General features: G+C 40.2%; 4 protein-coding genes across 4 annotated transcripts; 1 reads left to right on the top strand and 3 right to left on the bottom strand.

The window, feature by feature from the left end:
* Positions 1 to 4154: 4154 nt before the first annotated feature.
* LOC110997692 lies at positions 4155 to 6234 on the bottom strand. Its single transcript, XM_022265957.2, has 4 exons — positions 6037 to 6234; positions 5781 to 5926; positions 5434 to 5633; positions 4155 to 4534 (listed from the first exon to the last, which is right to left on the bottom strand). Exons 1-4 carry the CDS (start codon positions 6144 to 6146, stop codon positions 4205 to 4207), a joined length of 786 nt encoding a protein of 261 aa, XP_022121649.2. The 5' UTR covers positions 6147 to 6234; the 3' UTR covers positions 4155 to 4204.
* A 2952-nt stretch (positions 6235 to 9186) lies between these two features.
* Positions 9187 to 11423, bottom strand: LOC110997666 (organic cation transporter protein). Its single transcript, XM_022265920.2, has 4 exons — positions 10959 to 11423; positions 10578 to 10833; positions 9868 to 10491; positions 9187 to 9768 (listed from the first exon to the last, which is right to left on the bottom strand). The coding sequence occupies exons 1-4, from the start codon at positions 11379 to 11381 to the stop codon at positions 9434 to 9436; spliced, it is 1638 nt and encodes a 545-aa protein (XP_022121612.2). The 5' UTR covers positions 11382 to 11423; the 3' UTR covers positions 9187 to 9433.
* A 2551-nt stretch (positions 11424 to 13974) lies between these two features.
* On the bottom strand, positions 13975 to 23491 carry LOC110997686. The gene is made up of 12 exons (XM_022265948.2): positions 23250 to 23491; positions 22453 to 22581; positions 22259 to 22378; positions 22061 to 22187; positions 16760 to 16886; positions 16390 to 16458; positions 16180 to 16310; positions 15884 to 16109; positions 14819 to 15041; positions 14674 to 14737; positions 14554 to 14597; positions 13975 to 14473 (listed from the first exon to the last, which is right to left on the bottom strand). The coding sequence occupies exons 1-12, from the start codon at positions 23316 to 23318 to the stop codon at positions 14120 to 14122; spliced, it is 1683 nt and encodes a 560-aa protein (XP_022121640.2). The 5' UTR covers positions 23319 to 23491; the 3' UTR covers positions 13975 to 14119.
* On the top strand, positions 16324 to 20455 carry LOC110997687 (collagen alpha-2(I) chain-like). The gene is made up of 7 exons (XM_022265950.2): positions 16324 to 16497; positions 17693 to 17815; positions 18684 to 18846; positions 19322 to 19381; positions 19463 to 19562; positions 19630 to 19696; positions 19812 to 20455. The coding sequence occupies exons 2-7, from the start codon at positions 17797 to 17799 to the stop codon at positions 20348 to 20350; spliced, it is 948 nt and encodes a 315-aa protein (XP_022121642.2). The 5' UTR covers positions 16324 to 16497; positions 17693 to 17796; the 3' UTR covers positions 20351 to 20455.
* Positions 23492 to 26230: the final 2739 nt, after the last annotated feature.

Genomic DNA, 26230 nt, shown 5'->3' with positions numbered 1-26230 from the left:
AAATAAATTAAAATTTGGACCCAAGAAGACGCAAGCAATGATCATAACAAACAAGGTCAAGTATGACGCACCAAGGCTTACAATGTGTGGGACTGAAATCGCACTAGCGAATAAAATAAAAATACTCGGCCTTACAATAGATAACAAACTTACGTTCAACGATCACGCGTCAGAGATCTGCATAAAGGCAGCCAACCTCTACAAACAGTTGGCAAAGGCGGCCAAACAAACGTGGGATCCATCCAGATATAGTCTCCACAATCAACACAGCCGTGGTGGAGCCCACCGTTATTTACGCAGCTGCAGCATGGGCCGGGGCAGCAGAGATAATATGCGTCCGGAAAAAGCTTAATATGATTCAAAGAGGTTTCACCCAAAAAATCGTTAGGGCAAACAGGATCGTGTCCGTGAACGCGGCCCTGGCTCTTTCTGGGGCACTCCCACCGAACCTTCGAATAAAGGAAGTAGCCACCCTTTACATGGCGAAAATGGCCACTGGGAGGGCCTCACGGACGACATAGAGGTCGATATCAAAGAAGAATACTGCCAAATGGACCACCCCGCCGAAGAGCCGCAGTTAAACTACGGACTTATTACAAATGAGGAGGAATTAAAGACTAGCTCGGAGGGACTAACACAATTTTACACAGACGGCAGCAAGAATGACAAAGATGTCATTGAATTGTTATTGTTGTCATGAAATTAAATCGGGTAAATTCAAGCTGTCGCCTTACTGTACGGTCTTTCAAGCAGAGGCGCTCGCTCTGACGGCAGCTGCACGCGTTATAAACACTGGGAACGTGAAAACCAGCGCTATATATTCCGACTCGAGATCGGTGCTACAGGCGGTTGTTGGTGGCAACTCATGGCACCCTCTTATAGTAAAAATAAGAAGCCAACTTAAAACGGCAAAGAAGAATAACAGAGAAGTAAAGCTGTTTTGGATAAAGGCCCATTGTGGCCTAGCCGGATCAAACAGGAATTTAGTCCATGTCATGACAGGTCACGGTCCCTTTGCTAGCTATTCACATAGATTTAATCTAAGGCGAGACCCGTCGTGTCCCTGTGACAACAGCACGCCGCAAACGTCCCTGCACTGTCTGCTTAGTTGTCCCATGTATGGGGTCGCGAGGCACGAGGTGGGGGAGAAAACTGGAATCTCATTGACCAGCTCCCACAGTTTGTGTCCCGCGGCGACCTGCGGACATGCCTGGAAGAGTTTTGCAACAAGATCGTGCAAAGTGTCCGCAGACAGAACAGGGACTGTAACACGCCCACGACACTGACGGATGGCTCGGTGTCGCGTTCGGACACGGCGTGCTGTTGCCACACTGGAAACTGTTAAACTAAGTGTAATGAGCTAAAACATGTATAAGATAATTAGACATTAAGTATTTAAATTATATTTTACTACATTTTTTTTGAAATAAAAATTATACAATCACGCGTTTCAATCTAGATCGAACATCCACGGCCCGGGGAAAACTTCGCCCGGGGTGTAGGCTATATAAAAAAAAAACCTAACCTAACCTAAGGCTGGCAGGATACACGTGGACCTGCAGAGGGTTTGGGTGGAGGACCAATCCCCTCTGGTCCAATCCACGATGTGTCTGGGGTATGGACATACCCGCAGGAACTGCAAAAAAGAGACAGAGGTGTGCAGTCACTGTGGAGGAGCCCACATGAGGGCCGATTGCCAGATCCTCGGGGAAGGCTTCGGCATTTTAATAAATCTCCCTTTAAAAAAAAAGATTTATTGAAAAAGGGAGGAGTGAAAAAAAAGGGAGGAGAGAATAAAAATGTATATAAAAAAAAAATAAAAAAAGAGTGAGTCCGATATTATTAATTTTCCTTTTATTTTTATAAATCATTATATTATTATAAAATCGGTTCGTTGTCAGACCAAGCTACTTTTTTTGGCAAAATGGCAAAAAAAATCATTCATTTTAAATGGCATTCTATACACCAATGCTTCCCTAAATCTGCTTAACGGTCATTTGTAATAGGAGTTAGCAAAATTTTCTTCCTTTTTCAGGTTTTTTGTTGCCTTCATTGGAATTCAAACCATTGACCAGTGTGTTCAGATTATATTATATATACAAGTTGCAGTTCTGGCTGTTATTTTTGTCGGTGAATGAAATTGATTTATTAAATTGTATGAACGAAAAAGACTAAGTATTTTGTTTGCTACTGTCAGTTGAATTAGAACGACAATGTAAATTGACACAATATTACACAATATCTCCTCTAACACCTCATTTACATTCATCCGTAGTTAGCAGAGTAGGAAGTGGGCAGGACGAGATGCGGCATAATACATTTTCAATATTACTATAGACAGCTGATGGAGAACAATAAAGACATACAACCATGAATTTCATTTTCTCTGCAGAACACACTACCAAGCCTGTGGTTACAAAAATTAAACAAAACTTCACATTTTTTTCAGCCAGTGCTCTGTTATGCACAAAGTCTATTTTTTGGCTATTCAAGAATAGTTTGATTTCTAACTCTTTATTTTTAATTCCTTGTATATTTTGATGCAATATAATATTTTTTTGGGACTGACTTTACCACTAATACTAAGCTTATTATTGCAAGAGTGGTGCTCTGTTGTCTTATTATCTAAATTAAATAAATATTATTTGGAATTTCTTTCAAAGTCTTGCAACCTAATTCTTGCTCAATAGAAGCAAGGGGTCTAGCCAAATTCTTGGCTGTCATCTCTATAAAATATGATATGCGAGATAGCTATCTGTCTTTTTAAGAAAGCAGGAAGGTAATTCTTTTCTCATGTTTATATATTATATTTATATTCCCCTGTTTCCTTTAAAAAAATATTAAATTATTACAATTAGAATTGTTCTTGAAAATATGATTTTTACAATGTTTTTGAAAGTGGCATAGGGATAACAGCTGTTTTTAATGTTTGTCCATTATTTAATTGAAAAATATTACCCATAGTATTGTTAAAGAAAACGCTTTTACCGGATTGTAAACTCATAATTATTTAAAATTATGTTAAATAATTATAAGTTTACAATAATATCTACCTTCAATCCGGTAAAAAAGTGTTTTCTTTAAATATTACCCATGTCCTTACATTTGATCGGAATGCAATTCCATTCTTTTAGCTTAATTTTTTCTTTACCTAAGTGTATGTTTGTGATGTCTGTTCTAATTGGAGACTGGGTCGGCTTTTATAATTGCAACTACAATGTTTATTCTGCAACTGCTCATAACATTCGCAGAAGAATATGTTTCTACCATACATTGTGATTCTTTAAATTTTGAAGTGAGACAGTTTGTAAGTTCTTTCATGGGTCATCAGGTGGTAGAAATAACAGAAGATTTGTAGATTACCTTATAATCACCACTTCCGTATAACAATAGACTATGAGCGATATAATAAAATTATAATTAAACAATCGAAGAGAGGGCCGACGTCTGGCTATGCTCTCGGGGTGTATCTCCCATGACTTTAGTTAAATGCAGTTGAAGAGAGTGCTATACTCTCGGGGCGTGAATCCGACGATTTAGGAAATCGTCCTGCTTATAACTAATCCAAGTGAACAACCACGGCACGTACATACAATGGAAATATTCACGTTTATAGCTGAGCATGATGTATGAGCCTTGGCACGTACAATATTTTCTTATTTTGTTTTTTACCTAAACTATTTAAATTCTGAGTGGGTGAACCTAAATTACCAATTAATGTATTATATAAGGCATTTGTTTGTTTGAGGAGTTGAAGTTTATACAAGCAGTGTTGGCCTAGTGGCTTCAGCGTGTGACTCTCTTACCTGAGGTCGTAGGTCCGATCCCCTGCTGTGCACCAATTGATTTTCTTTCTATGTGCGCATTTAAAGGAAAGACATCGTGAGGAAACCGTCTTAGACTCAAAAAGTCGACGACGTGTGTCAGGAGGACTTGATCACCTACTTGCCTATTAGATTTAAAAATGATCATGTAACAGATTCAGAAATCTGAGGCCAAGACCTAAAGAGGTTGTTGCACCACTGATTTATTATTTATTTGTTTGTGTATCTTTTTCACTTTGTGATACTGTAATTAATTACATTATCCTTGTATTGTCACGATACATTGTTTAATAAATAGGCAGTTTGAAATTGACAACAGCAATTGGATATCGAATATATTTAGAAGCATGAGAACATTAAAGATTACATTTTATACAAATCTATCTGTTTATAGTTACTAAAGTGGGAATTGTAATCAGAATTCCAATGTTAATATCAATAGGGCTACTGGCATTCGATGTCTTCAATTTCTTTTTATGGGTGTCAGTGTGAGGTTGGGCCAGAGGGTCCACCCAGTGGCGATAAGGTGAAGCGGAGCCAGGGCTCGTTTGATGGATGGTGACGGATCTTCGAAGGGTGACGACGAGGGCAGACGACGAGGGTAGGGCTTCGTCCGGCGGAGCCCCGTAATCCACCGCATTGTCACCGTACTCGCCCGCCTTCAAGCGCATTGAGGACAGTGCTAGAGTGCTGAGCGACACGCGGGACCTCTGCGCGCACAACACAAGCTCTGTGGCGCACGTCCACCGCGCAAGACAAGCCAAGTCATACTCATATATTCTCGGAGGTTACGGCGACTATACGGACTGACAGTCTAACCTTCATAATCATGAATTCTATTAAGAAGTCATTGTAATCGTAGTTGGCGAGTACATGTGAGTACAACTCATTAATGGGGCAAGGTCGATTGATTCATACTAAAATTTGTCTTATAGGTAAGTAATCACACCTGTTCTCGCTTGACGTGAGCCGCCAAATCTCCAAACATAACTTGCTTTTCGATAGCGGAAATCCAAAAAGTGAACATTTGTATTGTAATAAATAAATAAAAATTGGACTAAATTTTTAAACAGCTCACGGCATTTATTTAAGCTGTGGACAAAAAACTCAACTTGTTTCATACACTCTCATATTACCTTACGCCACAATCAAAAGGCATCCGAACTCAAGAAGGTCCTGCAACTGGTCCTGCCACATACGGAGTTCACCTCCGCTCCGTCGACTTATTCCAGACCGACATAAAAATTACACAATTATACACCTCATAATACACATTCATTACTATATCTGCCGTAAAGCTATGGGGTGCACTTCCTGATTAAATCCGTTTATAATCAAGTACAGAAGTCACTCACCTGCTTGTAAACCCATGTAAGTGAAAATCGATTCGACAAGGCTATTATTAAAATATGTCTACGCTTTCTCTTCGTATAAAATTCTTACTTTTTCGCGTTCCACGAGCGCATTGAGATTTTTTTATACAAAGAATCAAATATCCCATTCCGGGAACAACACATGCATCCTTGTACCACTAATTACTACCCACCAATCACATTCAAGAACCTTTTCAAATCCTCTTTGAATTTCCATCGTATTCTATAATATTTACCTTGAAATCGGCTCGATTGGGTTCAAAGTCAGCAGAAGGCCTAAGTTCATAAATGAGTGGCGTGCGTGAGAGCAGTCGCAGACGAGGGCTCGCCTGAGCTGCAGCGCGGCTGCTCGTACTTCTGCCAGTACTCATAGGGCTGCTATTGTTTCTTCCGTTGTGGTCTGCTACGACAAGCTCCGTCGCCTTCGTCTCAAATTCTAAAATAAGTTATTATTACTTTTCGTCAGTAGCCGCAGTAGCCGTGTGTTCCATTCTCTCGATTCTCTTTTAATATTCTTGACTACTTGACAACAAAATGTGAAATTACATATTTTGTTCTTATGAATAAATAAATTTGCACATACTATTGTAACGTGAAAGAACTGGCGCAGTCAGAGAGTGGTCCATGTCTTCTACGAGAGTCTGAAATGCGGAGCCGAGTGAGGCGCTCGGAAAGGGCTCGTCGGAGCCGTTGAACCAGTGCTCCGTGCATAATGACGCACAGTCACCTCTGTGTGAGTCAAATTATAATGGGTTATGTATTATCTTATCAACATGTTTGTAGTAAGTCTTTATAATCTTAGAACTACTTCATCATTTATTTAAATGCGGTTTCGTCACCTGCCGCAAAGTCGCTGTGTGTGGGCACAATGCAAAAAGCGACGCCAACGGGCTACCGTCAGCGCTCCAAACGTATCACCGCACCTTGCGTCCTCTTTGCTCGCACCCATCACGCCGAGTACGCCGCACAGTAGGCCGGCGCACACAACACCACCACCCACATCATTCTACGTAGACCACTTAAAATATACTTGTTCTGTGTATTATCATTTCCAAGCCATTTATCAAATTCGTAAGTTAAAATAAAGCTAAAACACTTCTACTCTTGTAAACAGTACAACATTACTTGCCTCGCAGAGTGTTTCTCCTTTCAGGCAAAGCGAGCGGTCTTTGAGAGCAGCCCAGTGAGGCACGTGCGCGGAACATACGGCGTGTGGTTCCCGGTGCACGCTAATCACGCGCAAGAGAAGAGACTGCGCGCCGTGCGCGTTGTTCCGATACAGTGCGCGCACCGCATTGCAATCCGGCGCCGCGTCACACACGCCCGCCGCTGTCGCCATAAGGATTGGACGCGATTGCGCCCTCTCGCCGAATGGCTCGTCGATGGCGAGCAGAGCTAGGTCGTTGGCGGGATCGGCAGAGTCGGTGCCGGCGTACGCCACCCGAACTACACGCCGAGCTCCATCCGCAGCACGCACCGTTCCGTGGCCTACGACCAGCGCCGCCGCCAACGCCCAGAGCGTGGCGCGCGGGTTGCTTAGCCGCAGGCATCGTGCACTTGACAGCGCCGTGCGTAGCGAGACGAGAGAGCCCGCACATCGCTGCCCCTCTGCGTGCTCAACTATTATCTGTCGTTCACGAAAATAGGCTTTGAAATGTCTAAATTGAAAAGTTTCTCATATCATAGAAGATGTGTCTCTCAAATGATAGAATAAGCTGCTACCAATTCATATTTACCGAAGACGAGCTGTTTAAAATGCTAAGAATAATATAACAATGGCCTTGTACTGTAACAGGTAACTAATATTTCTAGGCGGTGAAAAAACTTCGCTTCACACCTCAACATTTAAACTGTTCTCATAATCGTCTTTCGGCCAGGCTTAAGTTTTTAAACATTACCGCTTATTTACTATACTACTACTATATTATTGATATTAATTTATTCACATGCTAGAAAGGTGTACTGTTCAAGTAGGTACCATGTAAGCAACGGAGTCACTCTCTTCCTCTTCAAAGTCACTACTAGAATTAAAAGTGGAATGTGCTTGTTCAGATCGCAAAAGCATGTTCGATACCAGCAGTAGCAGCAACCCCAAGCGGTCGGAGCCCATAGTGGCTGACTGACTCTTGACTCCAAACACACCTGCACCGCAGCTAACGTCAGAATCTTATTATTTACAAGATTAATAATTCATTTATACTTGGGGATATTTAAGTTAATTCCGTCAGATGTGGCACTGCTGTGATCGCGCTTGACAGACACTTGACAAAACTGATGTTTTGTTTACTTCTTATTCGACTTTAATTATCAGCAAAAAAGGTTCACGATCGTGCATGTAAAATTCTTTGTATTACTACTTTAGCCCTATTATCATATAAATACATGTCGCCGTAATCAATCCATTTTTATCACACGATTTGAAAGAATATAAGTACTATAAAAATTTTATACTACGGCCAAACTTGTCAGTTTGATGGCGGAAAAATATTTACCAGTAACGTCATCCATTTTTGTTTTTTTCCCATCCCATTTGTTCATTTGAAAGTTTTCGTTTTAGACTGTTCAAATCCACCCGAATCATACCGACATTCGTAGTTCCACAAATTAGCGTAATTTAGCGCAGGACTAACACTACTATGTGGAACCAGCTACCCACTGAAGTATTTCCAGACCAATTCGACTTGGTCCTTGGACCTTAAAGAAAAGAACGAAGGCCGGCAACCTAGTGGCGAGCCCTTCCGCATTGAGAGTATCCAGGGGCAGCGGACATCATGAATCTGAACGACATGTACCTCTACATGAAGTCACACAACATCCGCATTCTATCAGGATTACTTTCATTTCCGCAAAATGGTAGTAGTGGGGTTGTCAGGCTTTATTTGTTTTTATGTCAAGATTACGTCTTAATGTCAGCCTTTCTTAGTAAATAAAAGTATCTTTATTAGTAATCATAGCCGAGTGTATAAGCCGTCTCGACGAAAGACGAAGAACCCTGGAGCTCGGCAACATTGTCTGAGCTAATTTTATTATTATGGTAGATATTCCTATTGAGGAATGTCACCCGTCAGTCCTCCTACAACTTATCTGCTCATAGTCAGACGACTGATTGCACGATGCGCTCTTGGAAAAAAAAAAGTAATCATAGCAACAATATTCTTAATATAGTATAAATTTTATATAGTATAAACGTTTATATAGTAATAATAAAAACAAATTAGTGTTGTTTGATGAATTGCCTTTTAAAAGAGTACCGAGAGTTTTTTAAACCGGCTTTTTCTCTCGGCCTACACCCTGTCTCTTTTTCCGATGAGTAGGGATGCCTACAGGTTCAAATTTAATGACGTGGAATAAGTGATACCAGAATAAACTATTTTTTTTTTAATAATTAAATTTCGACGTTTGGCATTGCCAAAACTTGAAAGCGAAGTGAGTGGTAGGGCACTATGTAAACACACACTCATTGTCACCGGCAGCGCGAGGGGGGCGCAGCAGGGGCTGAATGTAAACCAGGCCCCAGATGGTTAACCACTCCTTTATGGAAATTCATATATATACGTTTATAGTATTCGTTTTTACAACAAACTCCCAAGCGAAATTAGAGAACTATCAGTAAATACATTCAAAGCCCTTGTTAAATGTAAATTAATTAAATAAAGCCTTTTATAAATGTGACGAATACTTAAATAATCCTTAGGATTGATTTGCTCCAGTTCAAACAATTTGTATTAAAAACTTGGCGATTGAAAAGAGTGGCGGAAAGTTTCTTGCCAGTTCTTTTTACCCGCTCTACGCCCTTGACTTGCGAACTGGTTGTAAAATGTAAATTTACAATTAATTTAAATTTTTTTTTGACGATCATAAGTGTACATGTTTACCTATATGAATAAAGATATTTTTGAGTTTGAGTTGGAATATAATATCTGCAGAATTAAGATAATAAAAGCGATGACAATATAATAAATAAATTTAGAGAGAATTAATATAATATGTTTACGAACAAAGTAGTTTAATATCATAAAAAAATTAAATACAGTCTACATGAACTTTATTCAATTTGTATTATGTTTTACATAAATTTTACATTTTACAATTATGTAGTTTTTTTGCGAAACGAAAACATTGTTTACAGTTTTGTAATAAGTTTATGTAAATTTACTGAATCAGTATTTGATGGATGACTTATTTTCCTACCCTTCTCTAGACTTTATTATTATAAATATCTAAAATTGCAGTAGCTTAGCGGCCGGTTGCGAGGTTCTCAGCGTCGGTCATAGTGTCAGGCAGCGTAGTGCCCAGAGTCTCTGGCGTGGTGAGGATCAGTGCGGCCGATGCTAACGCAAATGACCCAAACAATACTGATGGAAATGGTTCCCATACTTCCTGTGATAGTGCTGGTGTCAGCGGCGCCATGATAGAGCCCAACCGCCCCACCATCGATGCGAAGGCAAACAATGAGTGGCGGTGCCGTGTAGGGAATAGTTCAGCCGTGTACACGTACACAGATGTCATTACTACGGCGATGCTGTACTTACCCAGCAAGTAAACTGCAAGCGAAGCACCACTGCTTACATCTATGAACAGGACCAGATTATACATTTATATAAATCATGTTTTTCACATATTCATAGAACAACTCTCCAACTATGTGATGCAAATAAAAACAACCAAACCTTCTGGTAGAAAAGCGAAGATGAATTGGCAAGCAGCGCAGAAGGTGTAGGCTACGACGAGGACAGGCTTTCGGCCGACGCGGTCTAACAGAAGAATAGCCGTCCAGTAACCTGGAATCTCAACAGCTGCCACCGACACGTAATTGAGATACCGGTTGCCTGACAGATTGACGGCGTTGATAGACATTCCGTAGTACACAAGTGTATTTGAAATCCACCACACGGGCGCCACGAGACAACGCGATAGAATAACACGCGAGCGAAGTACTTGCAAGGGCAGCCAGGTCTCGGCCGGCGGCGGCGTCAGCTTCTCGCGTTCCGCTCTCTCCCGCAAGGCTTCGAGTGACTTATCAGACAGCTCTCGTTTGTTTCGTTTTGCTACTTTTTTGAGAATTTTTTCAGCTTCTTCAAACTTTCCTTTGCTCATCAGCCAGCGTACTGACTCCGAGAGGATCCAAAAGTAGGTAACAACGAGTAGCTGTGGCGCATAAATCACCTGAGTAAGTGGACGCCACGAGGGTACGCCCCACGCGATTAGGCCGAGAAACACTTGGCCGAGCGCGAACATCGTTGACATGGTGGCGCCCGCGATCACCCGGTAGCCGGGTCCGACGAGCTCGGTCACTGCAGACACAAAAAACATTGCATGCATTTTAGTCGAATTGAGCACGACGAGTAAACAGAGTGGATGCGGGTGCCTGTCAGCTCACCGAGAATGTAGCAAGAAGAGTAAGCGCCGGCACCGACGGTCGACTCTAACACTTCGAGAGCCAGGAACCATTCATAGGAGTTAACGAAGGAGCGCACGAGGCCAATCCAGCCGGTGTTGAAAGCGTTGAGTGTGAGCGCAACCCGACGCCCCCAGCGGTCCGACACGTAGCCCGTTACCGGCAGTACCAAAAGAGTTCCCACCGTACGAATGGTGCCTATCAGTGAACGCCGCCACTCTTCACACGCCATATCGAACTGAAACCGATCACCCACTTCGCTACATAACACACTTGTCCAAAATGTGCAGACTAAAATAGCAGAGCATGATTCAAATTTAGTGGAAAGTCGGAATAAAAGTATATATTACGCAAAAAACTCACATCGTAGACGACGCTGAGCGTGTTCTCGTACACATAGCCATTGCAAGACTCGGTGCGCGAGCGATTGAACCACTCGGACGGGCATTGCGCCTCTGTGGCCGTCTGGACCGAGCTGTTAACATACCGGGCGCAGTTATCGAAATTCGTAACACTTGTACCCGGCACGGCATTGAGAATCCAGGACGGTGCATACTCCGGTGTGGCGGTGTCGCACTGAGGGATTACACACCTACTGGGTACGCGGGCAGTGGTAAAGATATACTCGCCGGAGGCAAATGCAGAGAAAATAACAGGCAAAGCTGCGAGCAGTAGCGTCGTTATCTGGTACGCTCCGAACTGCCCCACCTCTTCAACTAGAATCGTATCCAGGTCCACCGGTTTCCCGCCGCTCTCGGCCACCTCGGATCTGTCGCCAGCGCTCATGTCGTGGGCTACGTTCTTTTCGATACTGAAAGGCAACGGTAAACTAATGGAAGTGATAAATAAATTATCTAAAATATTGTAATAACCTTGATAAGGTATTATTTATCGATAGAAGCACAAATACTATCTAAAATTTGTGAAATATTATTAATTTATACATCAATGTTTTTAACGAGTTCTATAATCCCGATTGTATACTAAATACAGTAAATATGCAGCAGGTCCCGTAACCCTTCAGCAGGGCTTGATCCACATTTCTACGTCTCTTTCGAGTGAGTTTCGAGTGCTTTTCTTTGCTTCGACACACGTCCTCTTTTTGTCTTCTCTCTCTCTTATAGACCATAAGAACGGTTTTCTTACCAAGTTAACGTTCACTTTACATTGAGACTAAACTAAGCTCTATTTTTCTATACTGTGTTTCCATGAATAATCCTAAATTCTTAATAAATTTTTTTTTTTTATAGAACAGGGGGCAAACGGGCAGGAGGCTCACCTGATGTTAAGTGATACCGCCGCCCATGGACACCCTCAATGCCAGAGGGCTCGCGAGTGCGTTGCCGGCCTTTTAAGAATTGGTACGCTCTTTTCTTGAAGGACCCTAAGTCGAATTGGTTCGGAAATACTTCAGTTGGCAGCTGGTTCCACAGAGTGGTGGTGCGCGGCAAAAACTGCCTGGAAAAACGCGCAGTTGTGGAACGGCGGACGTCGAGGTGATACGGGTGGAATTTCGTATTCTGCCTCGACGTCCGATGATGAAACTCAGCTGCAGGTATTAATCCGAACAACTCCTCTGATAATCACATTAATACAATATAATAACTTTAATAAATAATAATAAATATATATTGTATTATAGAAGAAACATATAATGGCCTCAGGAGACTTGAAGATTCATTTTGGACTGATCTGGAAGGAGCCCAGCATAAATAACAATCTTCGTACGTTCATCGTATGTGCTTTCGGATTTTTTCAGCATTATAGCTCAGGATAGAAGCCTTTAAAAGTAATAAAAAGTGAGAAAAAAATAATAGTAGGGTGAAACCCATTGGAAAATGAGAACAATATTCTAAAAAATAAAAGAAAAATAATTTATGGTTTGATGTCGGGAAGGGGAAGGCGGTGAATTTTTTAGGGTATAAAACGGTTTATCTTAAAATCGGCAAAACTAAAGGACCTATGGAAAAAAATCAAACGGCAAAGTTGTAAACTTTTGTATTTACACTTTTTCACATAACCTCAAAATTTATGTGAAAAACTGAAAAAAAAAACAAATATTTGTTTTTTTTAATTTTATAAGAAAAGAAACGAAGTTTGGTGAAAACTTACCTTTTTATGTCCTAGTTTATTTCATATATAACCTTATTCACCACCACCACCACCTATATATTATATCACCTTATTTTAAATTAATATTGAAAAAGCACTCTAATTTTCAATCGACCCTGGTCTATTACCCGAAACACGGAAGGAAAAAGAGAAAGAGGTAAAATAAAACATCTACTTAAACTAATATTTTAATAATTACAAAAGACTGTGTGTTAGAAGAAAATGTGTAAGTTTTATTACAACTATATTAAAACATACACGATTTCTTCTAATACACATACAAAAAAAAAGTAACAATCGCAATTACTTAGTTCGTTTTTATTAATTTTTAAAAAGCTATTGCAAGCAATATTCCAAAAGTCTTTTACTAAAACTTCGTTTTTTTCAGCAAATATTAATATGTACAATCAAATTACTCATTATAATCATATTAATCACATATATTATCTGAAAAAAAACACCGGATAAATTACGTATGCATAAATAGTAATAAAACATATTCCCCTTGAAGATATTACTGAGTATTAATCTTTATTGGGCTCTGTTAATCGCGTATTTGTATGAATTAACATATCGTTATCATTATGATAACTAATAAATGCTTCAAAGTATATAATGCAATCATAAGTACGTCGATCTACAGTGAATAATTAATTCTTTATAATCCAATCGTAAACGAATGTCGTCATCCTAATTGTCTATACTAATATTATAAAGAGGAAAGGTTTGATTTTTTGTTTGTTTGTTTGTATGAATTGAATAGGCTCCGAAACTACTTGGCAGATTTGAAAAATTCTTTCACTGTTGGAAAGCTACATCATTCCTGAGTGACATAGGCTATATTTCATTTTCAAAAAAAATAGGCATCCTTACTAAAATTACGATAACGTAATCCAAGGTGTGAAAAAAATATCAAAAAACTACCTTACATCGCGTGCGCTGCGAAAACTATTAATGATAGAACAAAATGATATCCTACATTTTTTTAGAACACACCATTATCTACAAAAAATCAGCGGCAGCATATCTCTAACTATTACAGTCATGTCACAATAAGCGTTTTTTTATTGAAAAAAGAAATTAAAATACCACCGCTACAAAAAGCTCTTTATTTGTACCTTGGTATTAACCCTTATCAAAATAAATGATGTATTATTTAAGACTGCCTCAATATCTTTATAGAAGCTCTCTAGCGAGGAAAATAATAATACTTAATAAAACGTGCTTTTCATCAGCATTGCACCCGTGCGAAGCCGGGGCGAATCATTATTTAATAAAATAACGTATACATAGGGATGACAACAACTCAACACTGTTTAACGCAGACTACGGACCAAATGTGCTTGTGTACGGACCAAGTGTGGAAACTGCGTCCACCTTCCCGCCATATACATGACGAAATCAAGTGTTTTTCAGTAGTCTGTATCGCGCGGCTTAATGATGCCAAGCCGCGTGGCGAGAGCGGCCACGTTGGCGCGCACCTGCTCCTGCACTAAGTTGAAGGACATCGCCAATAGCGCAATGCCAAACAGCAGGTACAACGAACACAAGGCTATGGAGTGGACGGCGTCCGACGCTGCCGATGCTGAAGCCGCCGCGCCCTGTGCCGGGACAAAGTCACCGAACCCGATCGTGGTGAGGGTTATAAAGCAGAAGTAAGCGGCGTCCAAATAGGCCCAGCCCTCCCAACGCTTGAAGAGGAACGTGCCCGCAACTATGTACGACGACACCAGCAGCACGCACAGCCAGATCGGCACCGGCTTTGTCTGTTGAACGTACAACAAGTTAATATTTATAAATACGTCAGTATAATTTTCCATTTGTTAATAAAATTCTACCAGCTCACCTCTTCTCGTGCGGAAACCAAATCCGATTGGCGAGAGCCCCAGCCTGAAACAAGTCACATATCGTACACGAGCCACTCCAATACTGTCCAAAACTTTGAAATGCCAGAGTCAGAGCTCACCTGATCGAGGTAGTCGCAAGGTGGGACCTTCGTCGCTCCACTCGTCTCTGTCCGGGGAAGGTGACTGGATGGCAGACAAACAAAAACATGAATCATATTAATTATAAAAAGTCGCCAAACTATAAAAGTGCATCAGTAGTCTCACATAATATCTAGGCGCTCTAGAGTCTTCTAGCGTCTGTAACCGCCTTAGCCGTCGGCGTCCCGGGCTGTCCGCTCTCTGCACTGAGGTGGCCGCACGCCGCGAGGGACTGCCTGCACGTCTCTCGTATTCATAGAAGGCACTGCGAGCTCTTCTCTCCCTCAGTCGGTCGATTGGATATTCGTCTCGTTCACGCGAGAAATACTCCGATCTCCCGCGATCGCATCTGTGGGATCGTCATCACTATTACACACCACACAGCAAGCAGAAGAATGTTTATTGAAACATAAATAAGTGTCCGTAATGGGTCAACTTAGTTTTGAAACGTAACAATGAAACATACGAGAATATATCGAACAAAGTTAAATAATATTTTTGTCTTAGCTAATTGATACATCACGTTGTACCTATCAATAGTTTTTTAATAATAATAAACTAATATTTTTATTATAATTAAAGTTTAACACATATTACATAGTACTAAATCGACGGAATATGTTACAAACTCTTTTATCTTTAGAGAATTTTTAATACATTTTAATGTATGAGAATTTTACTATTGGAATGAATAGTTCTGAGCTGATATTTATCGAAATTAAGTCAATGCCTCATTTCGTAACACCAGATGGCCTTCACCAATCCTCTTTTGGCCGTGAGAAGCACCATAAAAGTGCACGACGAGAAAGCACCAGTGGCCTTGTATTATTATTTTAAAACATTCATTGACTTGACTTGATCCGATGAGCTGGTGACAGAATATACAACACCAGTTTCAAAACTATTCAAAATTTAATTGAACGGTTTTAACTGGAATAAAAAATTATGACTCCTGTAGAAACATACGACATCGTAAAAATAACAATTTTAAAAAATCTAGTAGAGAACGGTATATACATTTAGATAAAGGTTATATATATCTAAATGGCGGCGCTGCTGGCAAAAGGGTGCCAGTAAAAATATAAGCAATGAGTATTGTATAGAAAAGGTTGAATATTGCAACAAGTAATTATCAACATTTTGTCATAATTGCGCAACTCAAATCAAAGTTGGCTTCTCCAGAACGGGTACCTGGCAACGTGCGATGGCCCGGGCAAGTCGGGCAGCTCAGCAATGTCAGGTGAGTCTAGATCGCGACCAAACTCCCTCCAGTGGTAACGGTTGCCATCGCCGCCGCCCCCTCGCGGGGACGACTTATTGCTCACTTCTCCTTCGCAAGCTCTTTTTTGATATTTATCTAAATCGTGTAAAGCCGCTTGCAAATCTTGCAGTGGTAAAGATATCCTCGGGAATTCTTCTGCAACAAAAATCTTTTTCAGCGGCTAATACATACCTTTTCTAGCGAAACATTTGGACGTGGGACGTACCGTCGTCGTCGTAGGGACGCGGAGGCTGCGGACGGTTCAGGCGAAGCGGCGCGTGGGCACGGCTACGGGGGCCACTGTCGGAGTTCGAGCGCTCTACGGGGCGGCGGCGCATGGAGCCCCGTGCGGCCCGTCTGCAGACAGATATACGTCGGTGGCGATGCAGAGAGAGACCTCAGCGTAAGAGCCTGGGTGCTTGATCTCTCAACTCACCTGCGGTGTCGCGGTCGCTCCTTAGGTGGCCGAGTACACACGTAACAACATACGCGCCAATATAAAAAACTGAAATGAAATACATACACAAAAAGAGCTTAACTGAAAGTGAGTATATATATACTTTCTATATTTGATTTGATTTGATTTATATATAAGTATAGCAACACCGCGACTCATATAAAGGATTTTCAAGCGATATTATAAAGCGAACACACCTTCCTTACCGCAAATTAATAACTCCTGAAAATAAAATATTTCAATTTCGAAGCTATGGAATTATCTCATTTGGAACAGACTGCTTATTTTTATTGGCTATCGATGTGTAAAGTTTTTTCGTAATATACAAACATATAAAACGTGAGGATACCGAAAAAAGGATGCCATGACGTCTCCGATGTTTGAGAGGCAGAGCAGCATCAGCGGAATGCCGAGGATCGCATAGAAGATTGTCACCACCTTGCCACTCTGTGTCTTTGGTGCGATGTGCCCATACCCTGTAAAGATCCTTATGGCCGATTACCAATATTAGTTATATATTAGTCTTATATAGCAAGATGCACAGGAAAAGGTGGAATTTAGAGACAAGTATGTGAAATGGGCTAAGGTGAAAAAGGAGAAGAGGGCGCCCCTAATAAAGGTGGGTAATAGAAATAGAAGATAAAACTCCACTCTAGGCCGCTTCATCACACCTAGTGGCGCACCCAGTCACCTGCTAAATGTTAATATTGTAAATACCAGTTTACGAAGAAACTTATAAACCAATACTAAAACCTTTAAAGTACGAGTGACGAGTACGGTTTTGATTTTCTTACAGTATTAAGATACAAATAAGTGAATGTAAGACACACGGTATAGTATGAGAATTGTGGAATTACAATTGCCAATCAGCACATGCAGTGGGTCAAGGTCGCCACGGACTAGTGACCACCACAACATATTCTCATCCTACAAGTGTATAATTGCCAATATGAAGGATATTAATATTCCTTCTTTAATGACACTTTGTGCTCCGTGTTTGACACACATCAGAGAGAGAGAATAGTCACTCGTAAACTAGTAGTATAATTGCAGCGTGGGTCGTGCGAAGTGGGTCAGATCCCAAGATAGAGGGTTTTCCCGCGTCCTCGCCGACCGGTCGCCCTTGTGGGTTTTATGTCGTAAGAATGTCATGTGATTTATGAACAAGAGAGCTTTTCATAAAACAGTAAGAAAAAGTAAACAATTTCATATTTTAGTTTATAATTATTATCGGGTATAAAAACACGAAAAATCGCAGTCCTCTAGTGTTGTGTTAACGAAGGTCGAACGAGGCTAAAGGGACGTTGCGTCAGCGCCTGCTGCGTGCAGCGGCCACGGCGCAGACACCCGCCGGAGCTCTAGTGAAACACTCACTCTGCAGCAGCGATGGGACCCTATATCACAGGTTCGTAACTTCACTTATTTTTTTAATTGCATACTTTAATTTTCTATATTAGTGTTTCAACCTATCTTATTTTTTCTCAGAAATCTTATTCGCATAAAAGTAAACTATAAATAAATAGTCCGTCTTCTTATTTATAATTCTTTGGCAAAATCACACCTTCTTTATCTTATTGAAATTTGGGGAGCCGCGACTAAAACTAACATTTCACATCTTCAAATTGCTCTAAATAAAGTAATTAAATTGCTTTTCCATTATCCATACTTAACTTCTACACAAAAAATATCCACAGAGAAACAAAACTCATGAGTATAAAACAATCATTTCAATACAATACCAGCTTATTAATCCACAAAATTTTAAATGACTATATACACACTAACATTACTTTCACTAAAATAAATCAAATTCAGAAGCGCAGTTCACGACGTCTTCATAATTAAGTTCTACCTAGGTATAGAACCATTTACGGCAAAAAAACATTGAGCGTTGGGGGAGTGCTGCGGTATAATAGACTTCCACAAAATATAAAAAGTGCAGGCAGCCTATTCATTTTGAAATTAACATTAAAAAACCATCAATTAAGTGAGAAAGAGTTTTGACCGTCGCTGTTATGAAACAATCGCCATTATTCAACTAAAATATGAGATATAATACATGAGCGGCGATTATTTATAATTGCATATAATTTTTGCGTCCAGAAAACAATGATTAATACTATAATTGCGTAATATGAATCCGTTGATTCCATTATCCGTAATTATAAATTAATTAATTTATCGCGAGCTTTGTGCGTTGGTTCACGGTCGAGTGAACGGTTGCGCGTTCGATTCGGGGCACTTTGGTAACCGTAGAGTATTTTGTAATTCAGTTTCAGGTATATATTGCATATTGGCGGTGACTAGTGTTGCGCAAGCGGAGCAATGGCGATGGCGGAGCGATGAGCGGAGCGGAGAGTCGCAGGAGGCGCCGTCGGTCCGCATCGACAACAAAGTGCGATTTGAGGATTCAGCCGCCGACCACGCGCTCTACAGGTCGATAATATGCGCCGGAAGGATGTGTTAAGAAAACATATCGCAATCGGCGTGCAGTTGAGGCCACGACTCGTATAATACACAAAAGCAATTACATCTCGAGACATGCAACGTTTCACTTGACCGAACATCTTTATAATTGACTGGCTTTTCTATACATACTTGTCACTCCATTTGATGTAATTGGAATGTACCGCGTCTGCAAACTTTACGAGGGTCTTCATGTAGTCTTCTCTCCACTGGCTTTGTCAGAGGCAGTACGTTCAATTCATAATCGCACAACTCCGTCATTTCTCCTAATAATATAGATTTTCCTTACCCGATATTTTGTAATAATATTTCATTTTTATTTTATCACAACATTAGCATGCGACTATAGACAAGATATATCGTTGTGACTTAAACCGTGCCTTAAAACTAATTTTAAGCCATAAACCGGTTTTATAGTGATGCTTAAATTTAAGTATATTTTCAGTGATGAAATGGCCGGCTTCCACAATCGGCCTTTTGCCGACAGTGCGCTCGTAGCCGACAGGTCAGTTGCTCACGACTAGTAAATATGCCCCATTCCTTTTTCAAGATCCTTTTAATAAGCCACTGTATATTGCTGTTCCAGAGCAGCAGCAGGGGAGAGCCAGGGTACGCTTGACGACTTAATGTACTGTCGCTGTGAAAGAGCGCCCGTTCGGAACCTGCAGTGTGTTATGGGATCTCGTGTAAGCATCTGTACCTTTTAGTTTTACTCACACTTATAAATTGGAAAGATAACATTTTTTTTTTCAGAAAGGCTGTAGCAGTCACGAATACCTGTGCTGTTCTTCGCTCGCCACTCAGGACCCGAACCGAGCCGGTATGATTAGTTCTTCACACAAGCACCTTTGTTACTTTTACATTTTCCCTATCCCTATTTTATATATACATAAATTTAAAAATTTCAAATTCATAGTAGTAATAAAAATTCTCAGATCGCCCCCTCGCAGTAGGTCCGGAAGGCCCCACCGGCGTGCTTGGACCTTTCAACAATATTAATACCGATTCAGGAGAGAGTGCATCGGCGCAGCGTGGCTTTTACTCACCAGGAGGAGCGTCAGGATTTATTGACTTCGGATTCAGCAGGCCCATTCTAGTAGGACCGGGTGGACCCACGGGAATCATTGGATCGAGAAGACAGGGTGTGCTGGTTGGACCTGGCGGGCCGACTGGAATAATTGGCCCGGCAGGGTTTAACCGAGGGTACGGTGCAAGCAGGCCTGGCATCCTAGTAGGGCCCGGTGGCCCTACGGGAATAATTGGCCCGGGGAGACAGGGTGTGTTGGTTGGACCCGGTGGTCCGACTGGAATAATTGGCCCGGCAGGGTTTAACCGAGAGTACGGTGCAAGCAGGCCTGGTATCCTAGTAGGACCCGGTGGGCCTACGGGCAGGGTGGGGCCAGAAAGGCAAGTTCTGGTCGGACCGGGGGGCCCCACTGGACAAATTGGGCCACGAAGGAGCTTCGGTAAATAGTTTCATATAAGTTTAAAATAGAGCGTTGTTATATCTGTGATAACCGATGATTTAAATTAAATATAAAATAGCACCTAACACTTAATATAAGTACTGTCATAATGATTTTAGTTTTATTTGATTTGGATCCACGCAGTACAAGAGGGATTTACATCAATGAATTTGATATACATCAATGAAGTTTGAACAGATATCACTTGGGCAACAGGCAGATTGCAACGGTTTAATCAGAATTTTTTTTATGTAAAAAATTTAATTAAAGGAGGCTAACGAGCAAAACGCTCACCTGATGGTAGGTGATACCGCCACCCATGGACACTCACATTGCGAGAAGGCTCGCAAGGACGTTGTCGTACTTTCAAGAATTGGTACTTTTCTTGAAAGATCCTAAGTCGAATTGGTTTGGAAATACTTCAGTTGGCAGCTGGTGCGTGGCAAAAACTGCCTTATAAAACGCTCTGTTGTGGAACGTCGGACGTCGAGCTGATGCAGATGGTATTTTGTCTTCTGCCTTGAAGTCCGATAATTAAACTCAGCTGCAAGTATTAGACCGAACAACTTCTTTCAACACTATCCATGGTAAATGCGGTAGAAGATGCATAGAGACCCATATCTCAACGCAACGCAAAGGGATCAAGCCGCACGGAAAGTGAATGGTCGTCAAAGTCAAAGTCAAATCATTTATTCCAACTACATCACCTAATTATATATGGAGACAATGTCCTCCTAGAATAAAACTACTATAATATAATTGGCACAAAGTATTACTTACAAATAATTAAGCAATGCAGCGGATATGTCAATTATTATATTGTTTGTATACGTCCTGTTGATCACATATACAATATTGCAACTATAGAATATTATACATTAAATAGTGTGTGAGTAAAATTAAAATAATTAAATTTTCAGTATTATAAACTAGTAATAAAAAATATATAAAATTAGATCAGTGACCAATTTGATTTTGTAAAGACATCGACTAATGAAATTGCTTTTCATTGAATACGGTCAAGCCGAGCTGATACCGGGGAGAGGATTCCCACCCAGAGGTGAGAACAGTACTCCATGTGGGGACGAATTTTCGCTTATAGAGTTGCAAGCGGTGACCCAGAGTGAAGTACCGTCTCGCCTTGCTGAGCACACCGAGCTTTTTGGAGGCTAATTAAGCCTTCCCTTCCAAATGACCTCGAAGCAACACCCAGTGTCCCGATGCTAGCTGAGGCTTAGGGTAAGTCTCTTCAAAGAGAGGAGTAGCGACTAATAGAGTTTTTTAGTGGAAATGCGCTAACTTGTACCTTCTCTTCTTCTTTTATTGAACAAGACTCAGTCTACCCTAGGCCGAGACTCCTCGTAGAAGAATTTTGACTTCAGACACAAGTTTGTTCGGGTAGTCATCGACAACAGACCCAGAAATACCTGCCCGGCCAGTGTAAAAGTATCCCCAGGGCTGTCGTCCGCATAGCAAGGAATGTTGCTAAGTTGCAACATATCATTGATATACAGAAGAAACAGGGTCGGGGATAGGACATAGCCTTGTGGGACACCAGGCCCATAGGCTGGAAGCTTCGAGAACAGTGTTCTGGGCAACACACACTTTAAATGGTCTAATATTAGATTGACTACATAACAAAAATAGCATGTACTTTTGTATACTACTATTCAGTAGTCATGAATTACAACAAAAACATATTAAGTCTCTAGACTCACCGATAGTGGTGATGACGACGATAGAGTAGAAGAGCGCGCCGGTGAAGGTCCACTGCAGGCGGTCGGGACTTTCGCTGCCGTCCCATCCGCGCACCTTCATTTCCAATAGAATCGCGTTCTCGAACTCCTAGGCAGCACAGCGCGACATTAACACCTCGACATCTCACTAAGTGCTTCGGGCAAACAATGACAACGAACCTTGAGCATGTCTAAAACGTCTGAAGTCCAGTTTGTCTGGCTGAGGTAGGAGACGCGGTTGGTCATTTGCCAGATGCTGTACGTCGTATTGGCGCGGATCTGGGATATGTTCTTCTTGACCTGGAGGTCAATGGGCAATGATTGATTACGTTGGGAGTTTAAGATTACATCAGTACCTGTGGCAATACACTCACATCTCTCTCGTGCTGGGACTCCAGACGCTCAAAGGTGACGGCACCGAGAATGCAGTAGGCGACGACGAGACTGATCATCACGAAGTGTGAGAATACTACTGAGCATAGCCGCCAGGTGTAATAAAGGAACTGTATAACAACCATTATATTATATTGAACTGGTCCATTTGTCCTATTATATATATATTATGAATTTTCTACAGTATAAGTTACAATCTACATATCTATTATAATGAATGAAATGAAAATACTACATTTCCAAAATAGAGGAGAAGAAAAATATAACCAATAATTAACTATTTAAAAATATTTATTCGCCTGATGCGGATTTAACAGTAAGTAGCTTTGTTTTGTTGTATTTGCGAAGAATTCGAAGGCGCCAAAATTTTATATTGGTCTTTACATACAGCATTTGGAAGTTATTATTTATTTCGAACCTTAGCAGTGAATAAGGGTCGACAATGTTAATATTCTGTAAGAAGTAACTCGCTGATGGGACGTGTTCATGATCTTTGAATACTTTCGATGCGTTGCTAGCGGATCGCATATAAGGGTTTCTATATAATACTATAATATTAAATATGACTGCGCACTAAAGCGTTATTTATATATTTATTAAATAAATAAGGCATCTACAAAATTGTTTTACTTTTTCAGCCCAAACAAACCGTTTCTAAGCAACATGCGGATGTGGTCACTACTTTGTTATCTTCAGACTTCTTTATAATCTTATATCAAAAATAAGAGCCAAGTCAACAACATCATCAATTTGTAGCGAAATATTAAGAAGTTTGGACCTTGGCGCAGTTAGTTGGTGGCGGCGGAGAGTAGTCGAGGCGGCCTCCGTAGGCTGATCGCCGAGACATCGTGCAAACCTAACCTCACAAACAACACTATTCGCACTTGTTAAATTCTCTAAAACAGCAAACTAATTAGAAATCACTAGTTTTATCGTAACGGCTGCAAAGAGCGGACCGGTTCAGATTCGTAGTCCAACTGGAGAATTTACGAGCGAAATGACGCACGTTCTTGGTTCCCCTCGATCTCCTCGCCGTTCTAAATATATTTCAACTTCCAAATATAAAATGTGTAAGAGATTGATTGATGGGTAATAATAATATTATCTCCTTTATCTCCATGAAATGATTACATAAGAAACGTGTCCTGAAGTAGTGAAAACTAATTATAGGTTTTTAAATTATAATTTTTACAATATTCAATTGATTCGGGTCGACTCTGCAACGTTTTCTCACTGTTATACATATTCTCCTCTTTCTGTCAGTTTCCAAATCGTGTTTAAAAATAGACGGCACGCACAACATCTTGCTCATGAACGCGTGTCGCACAAGAGGGAACAGCAACAATACGAATAGTTTAGTTCATCGCGTAAGCCTCACAGGCGATGGACGATTTAGGTGCCAAATGACCCTTAGAGTTTTGTAATCGGATTCAAAGACATCTAACGTAACGTTTTTCGTTACAATACCTTGCATAGAACCTTTTGTAAATACGTAACGACACTGATATGAAAGGCCAAAAAAGGTGCGCCTACAATTAAAGTGCTGCTGTGCAGCAGCCTGTACGTAACTTCTAAACGCAAAAAGACTTGGAATGGGAATGTCACATCATGCTTATTAAAAAGAAGCTTAATGCCAAGCTCTATTTAGTGAGAAAATCATTCAAGCACCTTTTACCAAGAACACTCTAAAACATATATAAACGTTACACAAGACCACTATTATTAGAGTATGCATATTTATTCTCTCGATCTTACTGAATTAGGAAGTAGGCGATTAAGAGAAAATGTCATTGAAACCTATAAAATCCTAACTACTTTGTACGACTGTTTTTAGAGAAATAAATAATTTTAAAAAGATTAAGAGGATACTGTTAAGTTTCATTTCAAAACATTTATTTATCTCTTGCTAGAAAATTTTGTGCGACTGCATTTTTAGGTACTTTGTTGGATCATCAGAGTCAACCATTCTTCCTTAACTAGTTACCAACTTAGCTTTGACGATAGTTTTTTTCCAGTAGCTCCGTTAGTTTATTAATTAATTATTGTTAATGTCTAGTGAATAGCTTCAAAGGTATCAATGAATGAAAAGGCTTCGCATATAGTGATAAAAATATATTTATGAACGTTAAACTATCTGAAGTCTATCTCTCTCTACGGAATTTGTCCATAAAAGTTATTTTATTGATTTATATTAACACACTTCTGACAAAGTGACTTGAAGTTCGAAGCACTTAATGGGCGTTTAACAAGTTGATAAAGAGTGTCAACGCCAACTTTGTATTTATTCCAGATACAATTTGGTTTTAATGATGAAAACAAACAAAAAGAAAAAAATAACACATCGTCTGAGATCGTTAAGATACGGACTATTGTATAAAATTGACAAAAGTATAAAAACTATTTAACATTATTTATGAACGAATACACAATTTTTTTTTATATCTTGATAAATCTTTTTTTTTTTTTTTTTTTTTTCCTTTGGCTCTAACACTGTTTGTGCATTAGCCAGCGTCAAGTATGGGATTTTTATAATTCGTTGTTTTAATTATTTACAGTTTATGCATAATGAAAAAACTAAGGAAACCAATCGCGACATAACATAAATAATTGAAAGCGCATAAATTTACAAAAAATCAGAATAATTAATAATGGAAAAAAATCAAAATTATAGTTTAATGTTATTATTTACAATAAACATACTTATAATACTATATACAAGGGGATTTAAATCTCGAAGAAGTAAATAAATATTGGTAGGAAGGGGAACGGACAGAGAAACTAAAGAAGTATATAAGGAAGAATGGTCATACTTAGGACAAGAAAAGAAAACATGATTCAAGTCAGAATAGCTCTCGCCACACTCACAGGCGGTACTAGTTACGATACCGAGTTTGTGCAAATGAACTGGAAGGCTGTTATGTCCCAGACGCATACGGATTATAGTAGAAGTGGCAGTTTTACCAAGCGACAATTTGGCAAACCACGGCTTCCTGGGAACGGAAGACTGTATAGCATACAAGAAACGACCCTTAATCCGGCCGTTCTTTTCCCAACACATATTCCACGAATTGTGGAGATATATGCCGGGCAAAGCAGCAAGATCATGGCCAAAATTCTTGTACGGGTATACGTCACCGGTCACAGTAGCACTGTTAGCCAAACTGTCAGCTTTCACATTTCCAGAGATACCACAGTGACTAGGTATCCAACAAAATGATACTAAATAGTTGTGTAATTGGCATTGCAACAGCTTTCTCCTACATTCAAATATAACATGAAAGAATGGGTTTAGTTTAAGTGAAAATTTTGCTAAGCTCTGTAATGCACTTAAGGAATCGGTAAATACAACGGTTTTTTTGAGTTTGAAACACAGCACATATTCAAGAGCTTTTAGTAGTCCAAAACATTCACCGGTAAAGACCGATGATTCTGGAGGTAATTTAATTTTCTGAACTATGTTGTACTGTTTGTGGTACACTCCAACACCAACACACCCATTGGAGTGTTTAGAAGCATCTGTATACATTTGATGCCAGTTAGGCCATTTCATATTGACATTGGAATTAAAGTTTGCATTAGCATTAAAATCAGATTTTTCAATGCCAATAGAAAAGCATATCTCAGGAGAAAGAAGTAGAGAATCATAAGAAGAGCTAAATAGGGGAAGGATATAAAAGGAATGAGTTGGGGCTTGTAATTGTTTAAATTTCAGAAAGCTTTTTAATAGACAAGGTAAAGGTTTATGTGAAGAGGGTAATT

This window comes from Pieris rapae, chromosome 3, assembly GCF_905147795.1.
Source record: "Pieris rapae chromosome 3, ilPieRapa1.1, whole genome shotgun sequence".
NCBI lineage: Eukaryota > Metazoa > Arthropoda > Insecta > Lepidoptera > Pieridae > Pieris > Pieris rapae.
This window is presented reverse-complemented; position numbering and strand designations above follow the sequence as displayed.